This window comes from Borostomias antarcticus (genome assembly GCF_949987555.1).
Source record: "Borostomias antarcticus genome assembly, chromosome: 19".
Taxonomy (NCBI): domain Eukaryota; kingdom Metazoa; phylum Chordata; class Actinopteri; order Stomiiformes; family Stomiidae; genus Borostomias; species Borostomias antarcticus.
Genome location: NC_140252.1, coordinates 9565400 through 9578835, shown reverse-complemented (window position 1 = coordinate 9578835; position 13436 = coordinate 9565400). Strand labels below are relative to the sequence as shown.

Below are 13436 nucleotides of genomic sequence, written 5' to 3'. Positions count from 1 at the left end.
AAGTGGGCCGGTGTGGGCTGGGCAGGTTGTGTGAGTGAGATATTCAGAGGGGATATTCCCCGCGCTAACTGGCCCGGCCTGCTGTAAATGGCCATAAATGCCCCCCCCTTCGCTCAACAAATCGCACAACCCCCCCCCCCCCCCCCCCCCCCGCTCAACAACTTGCCGGCTGGTCGCAAGATCAGTGGGCTGACTGGGGCTGCATTGTCCGACCAGCATTATTTCCTAGTCCGCCCCTGGTCCAGCCCATTCCCTTCCGGACCAGTCCAGTCCAGTCCAGTCCAGTCCAGTCCAGTCCAGTCCAGTCCAGTCCAGTACTCACTAGTTTCTGTCCAGAAAGCACCTCCAGAAGGGCCAGCAGCATCACCCCATCCTTGATGTCTTCAAACAGGTCTGTCACCACCAGAGGAGGGACACGCTGTGGACACACACACACACACACACACACACACAAAGCCACAAGATCAGGGGTTGTCACAGTCAACACTTATATGAATGCATGTTTATGTAAGTGTTGTGTGTGGTAAATCCAACCTAAGCTTTGCAGGTTTTACTGGAATCCAAACTGACGGTGTGGGATTTAGTCTCAGCAGGTCGATTATGTGCACAAGTTTAGTCGTTCAGCAGCTTCTTGTGACATTAATGTAGTGAATGAGCTCAAGTTTATACACGTGCACTGACTTAAACAAGCAGATTTTTCCTATTTTCAGTGGTAAAAACATGGCGGATATTAGCCTACATCTCTGGCTCACGGGAGCGCGTGGCTGTGGGGCATTTGATCGACAGCTAGAATCATCTCTAAGAGGTGCCTGTGAAAGGGCTCCCAAAATCCAGAAATATACTGATGATGTGTAACTGAGCCCCTCTCAGCGTGTTGTTAATGAAATTCAAGTATCACCGATGTCTTACACCCAATTTGTTGTTTCTGTTTTCCTACTTGATTGATGTTTTCTGAGTTTCTCTCAGTTTATTGTTTTAACCTCTGTGAACCTTCCTTTTCATCCATTCCCAGAGAATCCCTCTGTTTAGATAGAACATTTGGTTTGTGATATCACTCCCCTTTACCCTTTGTCTGAGTGCACGTCACCTCCCTCTATACGAAGTTATAAAAGAGACAGCATGACTGAGTCCCAGTACTCTTGACTAAGGATACACTTCCTGTTTAGAGTCCGGTTTGCAAATCGTAACAGAATAAAACTATTGTCTTTTGTGTGAAACCAGCTTGAATCGACCACATCGCGTGGTTCTTTGAAATCTACCTTAAACCAAGTATATAAATACTTTCATAGTGTCCTCCACTCCCTGACCCGCCCCGACGCCACGTCGAGGATTTCTCCTTAAAGCCCCGTCACATGGGGAGGCCGAGAAGGGTTTAGAGAAGAATGCGTTGAGACGAGGGGAGCCATTCACATGCAGGGAGGATTAGTGGGGAAAGAGAGACAAAGATGGAGCGAGAGAGAGAGAGAGAGAGAGAGAGAGAGAGAGGGAGAGAGAGAGAGAGAGAGAGGGAGAGAGAGAGAGGGAGGGAGAGAGAGAGAGAGACAGAGAGAGAGAGAGAGAGAGAGGGAGAGAGAGAGACAGAGAGAGGGGCAGACTCAAATGAGGAAAAGAGAGACAGTGAGATTGGCAGAGATAGCAGATAGACAGAGAGACAGGAGACAGAGGGCAGACAGCGACCTCACATGAACCCATCTCTCCAAATTATTAGCAAACAGCTCTCCTCGTTAATTCCTGGCCTCTCTAATATACGTCCATGGCTTTAAATATTTAAATATGCGGGTAAAATTCTCTATTTGTGCTGCTTTTGATAAGTGACAGAAAAGCACACAGAAGGAGGAATCGTACCATGATGTAAATGAAGTGAAATTCACCTATTAGCTCATAATAATCTCCTGGCTGATGAGGAAATTTTTACTAATTACAAAATTAAAGAGTAATGTCCATTCCCTAAGCTCGGTCACAGGAGTCGCAAAAATAAATCACAGCTTTAACGAACTAATTACATGTGAGTGTCTGGGCTTTAATTGATTGAGCTCCGCAGCTTCGTTGCATGCGGTTTTCCTGGCATCACCACACACACACACACACACACACACAGATCAACATCACATACGGTACGGAGGGAGGCGGGGGTTGTAGACAGTGCCTCAGGAAGAACGAATGAGAGCGTGATGTTTGAGTTGTGTTGTCACTCTCGTGTTTGAGCACGAGACACCGAGGGAAACTCACTGGACGAAAAAGAAAGGACAAAGAAGATGACAGTTATGTTATGATGGGTTAAGAGAAGAGGGGATGACAAGAAGGAAAACGTATTCCGTAAGTGTGAGTGATAGAATAAGAGAGAGAGAGAGAGAGAGAGAGAGAGAAAGTGAGAGTGTGTTTACTCTTAAACAGCACCTCTGGTAACAGCTGTTTGCTGATTACGGTAGCAAGGCTGTTTGCCCGTCCAAGAGGAGGTGATGAGCCTGCCACTCACACTGGCCTGCGCATAATTAAGACCTGAACTTCTCAAAGAGGATTTGTCAAAATGGAAAATAAGGTTTTTCTATATCCCTCCCTCTCTCTCTCCCTCCCTCCCTCTCTCTCTCTCTCTCTCTCTCTCTCTCCTCTCTCTCTCTAGTAACGGTACAACTTAAAAGCTCTCAAAATAGCTGAGTGCCCAAATCACAGTCACTCAGCTCTGTCAAAATACAGAGTGCAGATGCATGCAAACCCTATGGGGGCGGGGCCACAGCACCTGCTTCAGAATCCAGCACTGTTCTAGGCCCATGCATACATACGCATACACACATTTACGCATGCTGCGTCGAACGCTAACCTGCCTTAGAGGACGGCAGTGCAGCGTTTCAGAAAAGAGGCGCAGCGTAGCCAGACACCTGCTTTGAGCTGCTGTTGACTCTTTCCGTATGCATTTACTCATATCATACATACTGTACAAAAACTAGGTTATGCTTGTAAAATATAAATTATCCAGCTTAATAGAGGTAATTAACCTTTTCCATAACTGGCCTGTTCTTATGCCTACAACCCTTTCCATCATACTTACAATACCTTTGTTGAAACTGATATATGCTTTTATTATACATGTGGGTACAGACGAGAGAGAGAGGGGGTACAGGGAAGCCCACCTCCCAGTCTTATCTCAAGCTCTAATGATTAATCACATACCCCCAGGCCAAGAATTAAAGAGCTGAGATACCTATGGCTGCTAATCAGCTGAATTGCCAAGGGCAAGCTCTTCCTTGGGAGGGCTGAGTTAAACACACTATCTCAGTGTATCCTTCTCTCTCTCTCTCTCTCTCTCTCTCTCTCTCTCTCTGACCAACTGAATTGGAGAGAATAATCCCAACATGCTCTGTACATGAGGTTTTATAGGTTATACATTTTGAAGTTGAATATTTAACTGTAAGGCATAGGCTAAAACGAAGACAGCAAACTAGAAAAGTCTATACAGGCTTCTGTTGTCAGTAGCTACTGGGCTTGTCTGTTCTCCTTAGGGCATCTCACCCCAATGTTCAACACTGTTCTTTGTACAGTATGTTGAAGTGCTGTCTTAAAGCTGCAGTATGCAAGATTATAGTAAGATTGTAAACATTTAAATATTGTCTTATTGCTATGATAAATCAAGAGGGATTTGTGATTTGGAGCTTCTCTGTGAAAAGCGCATCTTTGTAGAACACCGTTTGGCTCTGCTAAAGCAACTATAATAATTATAATGAGCTTGGAGGCGTGGCCGCACTTCAAAGCATGGCGTGCGTGTTCTTCTATGACTTCATGGGTACCCAAACCCACAAACCATGAGATTGAAGCAGACGGAATTTAATTTGACAGATGGTATTTTCCCGCAGTGCTAGCTCATAGTTAGCTCCCGCAGTGCAAGCTCATAGTTAGCTCCCGCAGTGCTAGCTCATAGTTAGCTCCCGCAGTGCTAGCTCATAGTTAGCTCCCGCAGTGCTAGCTCATAGTTAGCTCCCGCAGTGCTAGCTCATAGTTAACTCGCAGCAGTCTCGCAGGTTTTATACTGCAGCTTTAACGTCTGACCCGTTCTCATTAGCAACACTCAGGTCCTGTTCATTGACCCGACACAGTGATACATGAAGACGTTGCAGGTTTATTGTCGTCGCTAAGGCAATATCAGGTCTGGGGACAGAAAGGTCAAGTACGCTCATGTGGGCAGAGGGACATTTTAATTGGAGGGAGAGAAGCTGGAAATGTCATCAAAAAGAGTCAAAAAAATGAAAGAATGTTGAAGATTTTAAGAGCTACCGTAGTGTAGCAGAGTAATACAGTAGTGATTGACTTGTTCCTGGAAATAGGAGGATATTCAATCAACATTTTTATGTGGAGTCTATGGTGTTAAGGTTTTATAGGCCAGCCTGGAGGACCATATAACCTACAGTAGAATCAACAGGCCTACGACTCCTAAGCAGTGATTCCTCTGACTGGATCTCCAGCCCAAGGTCAGCGTGTGTTGTCTGCAAAGTGACTGATAGTGTTACGGCTCGCATGCCCTCGCCTCCACAACCGCCTCCCTCTCTCCCCTCTGGGCCCGCTGCGCGCTCGGGGCGCCCTACGCGCTCTACCGCACGTCGCATCGGCCCGGGCATACAACGTTCTGACTCTCCGGAGTTTCCCCCCACTGCCGGGCGTTCCCCGTCTCCGGCCAGCTCCGCGGACTCGGCAGTCTCCTCCCACTCCGGTGACGTCGAGTCGGATCCCGACATGCCCAGCACATCAGCCCGTGCGCAAAGACAAGAACGGCGCGCTCGTCTCCGACGATGACGCGGGCGCGGCTCTACTCACCGGTTTCCAATTATCATCACCACACCTGTCCCTCGTTCTGCAATCACCTTCAACCTCTACAAGAACCTGGTCTACACTCCACTCATCGCCAGATCTTACCATAATACTCTTGTGGTAAAGTATAGCCTAGCCTACAATCTCCTTACCCGTATTTTGTAGTGTTTTTTCCCGTTCCCCGTTTGTGATTACTCTCACTCACCCTGCCTCCCCTCCTCATCTCTCCAGTTCCTGCCTGACCCACGTCTGTACGATTACCCTGCTCCTGCCTGACCATCGCCTGTACGACCCCGCTCCTGCCTGACCATCGCCTGTACGACAACCCCGCTCCTGCCTGACCATCGCCTGTACGACCCCGCTCCTGCCTGACCATCGCCTGTACGACAATCCCGCTCCTGCCTGAACATCGCCTGTACGACAACCCCGCTCCTGCCTGACCATCGCCTGTACGACAACCCCGCTCCTGCCTGACCATCGCCTGTACGACAACCCCGCTCCTGCCTGACCATCGCCTGTACGACTACCACGCTCCTGCCTGACCATCGGCTGTACGACTACCACATCCCCCTTTGTGATCTTATTAAATCGCCACTCCGGGCTTTGCCGTTCCTTGCCTCCTCCTTTCCTGTTGCGCCTGGGTCCCAAAACCGAACTCTAACAGTAAGATCTGGCCAGTTTTGACCCAGCCAACATGGAGGAGAGACCTACACCTCCTGGACCACTCCAAGCCCTCCAACAGACCCAAGCTGAGCAACTGCAGCAGGTATCCGACCTGGTCACCGCGCTCAGTGCCCGCCTGGCTCCGTTCCTGAACCCCACCGCTCCACCAAACCGGGAGCCCCATCTCGCCTCCCCGGCCCCCTACGACGGGACATTCACCCTCTGCCGGGAGTTCCTCATGCAGTGTGAGTACGTGTTTGAGCTCCAGCCAAGCATGTACTCCACTGCGTCAGCTCGCGTAGCCTACATCGCTAACCTAACCACGGGACGGGCTCGCCGCTGGGTCATGGCGGGTCGCGAAGGCGCAGCTGCCTACATGCAGGACTACACAGCCTTCGTGGCAGAATTCAGGACTGTGTTCGACCACGACGTCCACGGACAGGACGCGGACGCTGCTCTCTCCGCCCTCACCCAGGGTCCCAGCTCAGTAGCGGACTACGCCACGGAGTTCCGCATCCTCGCTGCCCGTTGCTCCTGGAACGAGTCTGCCCTGTACAGCGCCTTCCGACGGGGCCTGGGGGACGCCATGAAGGACAGCCTGGCTGGAGGAGACAGACCAGCGACCCTGAGCCAACTCGTCTCCCTCTCCATAGCCATAGACGAGCGCCACCGGGAACGCAGGCGCGAGCGGGCGCACCAACATCACAGCGCACCCAGACCGTCTCCGCCTCCCTCTGCCGGACTCTCTCGGCCTGCCCCGGCCTCCCTCGCCCCCCCAAACACCGCTGGAGAGGAACCCATGCAACTGGGTTGGACCCGACTGACCCCTGCAGAGCGTGAGCACCGGGAACAGAACGGACTGTGCATTTACTGCGCTAGCCCAGCGCACGCCGTCGACTCCTGTTCCTCTGCACCTCCCAGGGCGGCAAAGAAAGTAGGCTCACTCGCCAGGGGGAACCGAGTAAGCCGGCTCATCCATCCCCAATCCCGGACCCGTGCCGCCAGGTTCACTGTCACCCTCGCCTGGCAGGGGCACACGCTCTCCGTCCCTGCTCTCATCGACTCCGGTGCTGACGAGAGCTTCGTGGACGTCCAGTTCGCCCACAAAGCGGCGCTCCCTATCTCCCCTCTGGAGAGGCCCCTCTCGGCCTTCGCTCTGGATGGCCATCCCATGGGTCCCATTACTCACCGGACCCTGCCCCTCACCCTCACAGCCTCGGGAAACCACGTGGAGAACATCCGCCCCTTCGTCATCCACTCTCCCGACGCTCCGTTCATCCTAGGTAGGCCCTGGCTGGAACTCCATACCCCTCATGTCTGCTGGAGCTCGGGGCACATCCTCAGCTGGAGCACCGCCTGCCACGCCCGCTGCCTCCGAGCTGCTCAGACCTCCACTCGGGTTGACCGACCCCGTCCCGCTCCTCCGGACCTCTCCACGGTCCCTTCGATGTACCACAACCTCGGGGAGGCCTTCAGTAAGGAGCGCGCCCGCACACTCCCCCCTCATCGACCCTACGACTGCGCCATCGAGCTCCACCCTGGCGCCCCTCTCCCAGCCAGTCGTCTCTACAACCTCTCCCTCCCGGAGAAAGCAGCCATGGATACCTACATCTCCGAGTGCTTGGCTGAGGGTCTCATCCGACCATCTCGATCCCAGGTGGCAGCGGGGTTCTTCTTCGTCAAGAAGAAGGGAGGAGATCTGAGGCCGTGCATCGACTACAGGCTGCTCAATAACATCACAGTTAAGAATAAATATCCACTCCCCCTCATGAGCTCCAACTTCGAACCCCTCATCGGTGCCACCATCTTCACCAAGTTGGATCTCAGGAACGCTTATCACCTGGTGCGTATCCGTGAGGGGGACGAATGGAAGACCGCCTTCAAGACCTCCCGTGGCCACTACGAGTACCTCGTCATGCCCTTCGGCCTCACCAACGCCCCCGCCGTCTTCCAGGCGCTGATGAACGACGTGCTCAGGGACATGCTGGACGTCTTTGTGGTCCTTTACCTGGACGACATCCTGGTATTCTCCAGGAGCGCTGAGGAGCACGTCCAGCATGTCCGCATGGTCATCCAGCGTCTCCGGGAGAACCGCCTATATATCAAGGCGGAGAAGTGCACTTTTCACTCCTCGTCAGTGGAGTTCCTGGGGCTCATTGTGGAGGGAGGCCTGACGCGACCCGACCCCCGCAAGATCAAGACCGTGGTCGAATGGCCTCAACCCACGACCCGGAGGCAACTTCAGAGCTTCCTTGGCTTCGCCAACTTTTACCGCCGTTTCATACGGGACTACAGCCGGGTAGCAGCTCCCCTCACCCACCTCACCTCATCCCTGCGTCCGTTCGTCTGGACACCGGCTGCCAGCGCTGCCTTCTCCGCGCTCAAGAAGTGCTTCACCACCGCCCCGGTCCTTCTCCATCCTGACCCCTCCAGGCAGTTCGTGGTCGAGGTGGACGCATCGGACACAGGCATCGGTGCTGTTCTGTCCCAGCGGTCAGGGGAGGACCAGAAGTTGCACCCCTGTGCCTTCCTCTCCCGCCGGTTCTCCCCAGCGGAGGTGAATTACGACATCGGGAACAGAGAGTTGTTGGCGGTGGTGGGGGCCTTGGAGGAGTGGCGCCACTGGCTTGAGGGCGCCGAACACACCACCCTCGTCTGGTCAGACCACAAGAACCTGACCTTCATCCGGGCGGCCAAGCGCCTCAACTCCCGCCAGGCGCGGTGGTCCCAGTTCCTCGGGAGGTTTGATTTCACCCTCACCTTCCGGCCCGGCTCCCGCAACGCCAAGGCCGACGCGCTGTCCCGCCTCCACGCGCCCGAGGCGCCCCCCGCGGAGCCTGAGTCCATCCTGCCGGTCTCGCGTGTCATAGGGGTGGTCACAATGAACATCGAGGCAGTGGTGAGGCAGGCCCAACGCGCCCAACCCAGTCCGGCCAACGTTCCTCCTCGCAGGCTCTTCGTGCCTGACTCGGTCCGGTCCCGGGTGCTCCAGTGGGGCCATGCCAGCCGGTTTGCGTGCCATCCCGGGGTTCACCGCACCTTCTCCTTCCTGAGCCGACGGTTCTGGTGGCCCTCCATGAGGTCCGACGTCCGGGAGTTTGTGGTCGCCTGTCCCGTCTGCTCCCGCAGCAAGGCGTCCCACCAGCCCCCGGCTGGCCTCCTGCGTCCTCTCCCGGTCCCCAGCCGTCCCTGGTCCCACATCGCCCTGGACTTCATCACCGGTCTTCCCCCCTCCAGGGGCAACACGGTCATCCTCACCGTGGTGGACCGGTTCTCCAAGGCGGTCCATCTGGTGGCGCTCCCCAAGCTCCCGTCCTCTGCGGAGACAGCTGAACTCCTCGTCCAACATGTCTACCGGCTCCACGGTCTCCCCGGAGACATTGTCTCGGACCGTGGGCCTCAATTCACCTCCCAGGTCTGGAGGGCCTTCTGCAAGGAGATCGGCGCCACCATCAGCCTCTCCTCTGGCTACTACCCACAGACCAACGGCCAGGCCGAACGGGCCAACCAGAGCCTGGAGTCCGCTCTCCGCTGTGTGTCGGCTCTCCACCCCACCTCCTGGAGCAAGGACCTACCCTGGGTCGAATACTCCCTCAATGCCCTGACCAGCGCTGCCACTGGCAGGTCTCCGTTCGAGTCATCCCTCGGGTACCAGCCCCCGCTGTTCTCTCTCCAGGAGTCGGAGGCCTCCGTCCCCTCCGTCCAGGCCCACCTCAGCCGCTGTCGCCGTGTCTGGAGGGAGGTCCGCAGGGCCCTGCTCCGCTCCAACGAGCGCTCCTGCCGCGGGGCCAACCGCCGCCGCACTCCTGCTCCGGCGTATCGGCCCGGTCAACGTGTCTACCTCTCCACTGCTGATCTTCCACTCCAGGTCCCCTCCAGGAAGCTGGCTCCGCGCTTCGTTGGGCCCTTCGAGATCGACCGTGTCCTGAACCCGGCTGCGGTACGTCTTAAGCTCCCTGCTTCCATGCGGGTACACCCTGTATTCCATGTGTCCAAGATCAAACCTGTCTCCTCGAGTCCTCTCATGCCTTCTGCCCCAGCTCCTCCGCCTCCCCAGATGGTCGACGGGCATCCCCAGTGGACGGTTCGGCGGCTGCTGAAGGTGCGCCGCCGGGGTCGGGGGTTCCAATACCTGGCGGATTGGGAGGGGTACGGCCCCGAGGAGTGCAGCTGGATCTCCAGGCAGCTCATTATGGACCCGTCTCTCCTCCGGGACTTCTACCGGGCCCATCCTGACGCCCCCGGTCGGTCGCCAGGTGGCTCCCCTCGGGGGGGGGGTCCTGTTACGGCTCGCATGCCCTCGCCTCCACAACCGCCTCCCTCTCTCCCCTCTGGGCCCGCTGCGCGCTCGGGGCGCCCTACGCGCTCTACCGCACGTCGCATCGGCCCGGGCATACAACGTTCTGACTCTCCGGAGTTTCCCCCCACTGCCGGGCGTTCCCCGTCTCCGGCCAGCTCCGCGGACTCGGCAGTCTCCTCCCACTCCGGTGACGTCGAGTCGGATCCCGACATGCCCAGCACATCAGCCCGTGCGCAAAGACAAGAACGGCGCGCTCGTCTCCGACGATGACGCGGGCGCGGCTCTACTCACCGGTTTCCAATTATCATCACCACACCTGTCCCTCGTTCTGCAATCACCTTCAACCTCTACAAGAACCTGGTCTACACTCCACTCATCGCCAGATCTTACCATAATACTCTTGTGGTAAAGTATAGCCTAGCCTACAATCTCCTTACCCGTATTTTGTAGTGTTTTTTCCCGTTCCCCGTTTGTGATTACTCTCACTCACCCTGCCTCCCCTCCTCATCTCTCCAGTTCCTGCCTGACCCACGTCTGTACGATTACCCTGCTCCTGCCTGACCATCGCCTGTACGACCCCGCTCCTGCCTGACCATCGCCTGTACGACAACCCCGCTCCTGCCTGACCATCGCCTGTACGACCCCGCTCCTGCCTGACCATCGCCTGTACGACAATCCCGCTCCTGCCTGAACATCGCCTGTACGACAACCCCGCTCCTGCCTGACCATCGCCTGTACGACAACCCCGCTCCTGCCTGACCATCGCCTGTACGACAACCCCGCTCCTGCCTGACCATCGCCTGTACGACTACCACGCTCCTGCCTGACCATCGGCTGTACGACTACCACATCCCCCTTTGTGATCTTATTAAATCGCCCCTCCGGGCTTTACCGTTCCTTGCCTCCTCCTTTCCTGTTGCGCCTGGGTCCCAAAACCGAACTCTAACAGATAGCCTCAATACCAATAGCATTAGCCTACAGTAGCTGTGGATCAAATAAGGCCAATCTGTTTGCAGTGAGGGGATATCATGGCCTAGAAGTCAGCGCTTTAAGTACCTAAGAAGGCACTGCATGTATATAAATGAAATGTGTTATTATTATTAATGCCTGTGCAAGCCCCCTGTAACCAAGCTTAATGAATAAATGATGAAGTGTTTACCTGAAACACCATTAAAATATTTAGGAAGTTTAAATATTGTAGCCATGTCCTGCTGGAAAGGTCCTGATACAGTACGTGACGTTTAATATCATCTCAAGGTTTATTCCCTGCAGACCGCCTCCTCAAAAACACATTTTCTGCTCCGAGTCACCGCGGAAAAGAGCTCTGGCCTCAGACTCCGCTCTGTAATCAGATTGGAATGGAACCCTGAAGCGCGGCGGCTCGGAGTGAAACGGCGCTTAATTGGGAGGCGCGGTGTCGCAGTCGGCTTGTCCACCGGCTCCCGACACACTCGTCAAGCACTAATGGGTTAAATCGAGACGCCTAATGTGGTTTAATGCCGTAATTACAGGCACATGACCAAGGTATGCGGCTCCGCAGACTGTAATTGTTTAGGCCGGTTACTGTAAAGAAATGTTGTCTTTGATGGTGATGGAACAAATGAAGGACAGTTCTTATCGCGAGGACAAGAACAATTCATTACCAAAGAGAATGAGGTAGGCTGGGCTGCAGTTACAGACCCTTTCTCTGTGGATAGAACCAAAATATGCTGGGAAGAGCAGTTGCTTTTATGAAAAAGTGAAAGCAATTACTGCTCATAAGAGATAGAGGCAAAGCCTGGCCAAGGGCTGCTTGATGGCAGGTCGGACTAATGTGAGTTTGATGAAAGTATGTGTGTGTATGTGTTTGTGTGTGTGTGTGTGTACGTGCGTGTGTGTGTGTGTGTGTGTGTATGTGTTTGTGTGTGTGTGTGTGTGTGCGTGTGTGTGTGTGTGTGTGTGTGTGTGTGTGCATGTGTGTGTGTGTGTGTGTGTGTGTGCGTATGCATGTGTTTGTGTGTGTGTGTGCGTGTGTGTTCGTGTGTGTGTACAGTATGCGTGTGTGTTTGTGTGTGTGTGTGTGTGCGCGTGGGTGTGCGTGTGTGTGTGTGTGTGTGTGTGTGTGTGGGTGGTCCTGGCCGGCATGTCAAGCCTCATGACACTAATTCTTCAACAGTACCGGCGTGAGTCACATGACCGCAGAGAGAGAGAGAGAGATCGGAGGACAGGAGAGAGATGGGAGGACAGGAGAGAGGAGCAGAGAGGGAGGAGAGAAGAGGAGAGGAGAAGAGAGGGACGGAGGAGAGAGGGAAGGAGAGGAGAGGGCAGAAGGGAGGAGAGAGGGAAGGGGAGAAGAGAGGGAGGGAGGAGAGAGGGAAGGGGAGAAGAGAGGAAGGGATGAGAGAGGGAAGGAGAGAAGAGGAGAGGAGAAGAGAGGGAGGGAGGAGAGAGGGAAGGAGAGGAGAGGGATGAGAGGAGAGGCGGGGAGAGGAGAAGGAGGAGAAGAGAGGGAGGGAGGAGAGGAGAAGAGAGGACGGGAGGAGAGGGGGAAGGAGAGGAGAGGAGAAGAGAGGGCGGGAGGAGAGAGGGAAGGAGAGGAGCAGAGAGGGAGGAGAGAAGAGGAGAGGAGGAGAGAAGAGAGGGTGGGAGGAGAGAGGGAAGGGGAGGAGAGGGATGAGAGGAGAGGAGGGAGAGTAGAGGGAGAAGAGGGGAGAGGAGAGGGATGAGAGGAGAGGAGGGGAGAGGAGAGGGAGAAGAGGAGGGGAGAAGAGTGGAGAGGGATGAGAGGAGAGGAGAGGAGAGGAGGGGGATGAGAGGAGGGGAGAGGAGAGGGATGAGAGGAGGGGAGAGGAGAGGGAGGAGAGGAGGGGAGAAGAGAGGGAGGAGTGGAGGGGAGAGGGAAGGAGAGGAGGGGAGGGAGGAGAGGAAAGGAGAGGGGAGGAGAGGAGGAGAGTAGAAAAAGAGGGAGGTGTGGAGCAGGAAGGTGGAGGTGGAGATGTGTTTTGTTCATGCAGCACCATAACAACACTCCTAATCTAATCCAGCCGGGTTTACCTTTGCTAGGTGGGAGTTGATCCATTTGGTGAAGGTGCGTTTCTGTACTGCCTCTTGTTCGTCTGAAAACCACACGCCAAAACATGATGATCAGTCATATGTTGACACACAGGAAAATGTACAGGACATCCTTACCCTCAATAATTCCTCCCTGTCCTGGAAAGCACCCGGATCCCGGGGGATTATCACAGTCTATCTATCTGAAGTGGATGGTCTTGTTTGTTTTTTCATTACTTTAGTTGAAGAATCGAATGTCCTCAACATCTTCTTTTATTTATGCATTTCACAAGCTCCGAACTACAGTTTAAGCATTCTATGTTGCTGCTCGGTTCACTGGTCATGTGAAAGCACAACTACAAATTGCCTGTATGTACTTAGGAGTGAATGGACAGTTAGTTATGGTGAATACCCTGTGGTCACAGCAAGCGATACACATCAACGGGCACAATCAATACCACTGATGTCTCCCGATGATGTCCCTTAAAAAGACACTCAACCTAAATGAAGGCAAGACGTAAATCAGGCGGGTTGGAGAGAGAGAGAGAGAGAGAGAATGAGAGAGAGAGAGAGAGAATGAGAGAGAGAGAGAGAATGAGAGAGAGATAGAGAGAATGAGAGAGAGAGAGAGAGAATGAGAGAGAGA

At 54.6% G+C, this 13436-nt stretch overlaps 1 protein-coding gene across 1 annotated transcript in view; it reads right to left on the bottom strand.

Moving 5' to 3' along the window:
• Positions 1 to 13436, bottom strand: part of syne1a (spectrin repeat containing, nuclear envelope 1a) — a gene marked incomplete at its 5' end in the record, with an annotated part of 215195 nt that overhangs the window by 167256 nt on the left and 34503 nt on the right. The window contains 2 exons of the mRNA XM_084453952.1: positions 323 to 418; positions 12794 to 12855. Of these exons, the coding sequence (XP_084310078.1) occupies positions 323 to 418; positions 12794 to 12855 (158 nt within the window). The remainder of the gene's footprint in view (positions 1 to 322; positions 419 to 12793; positions 12856 to 13436) is intronic.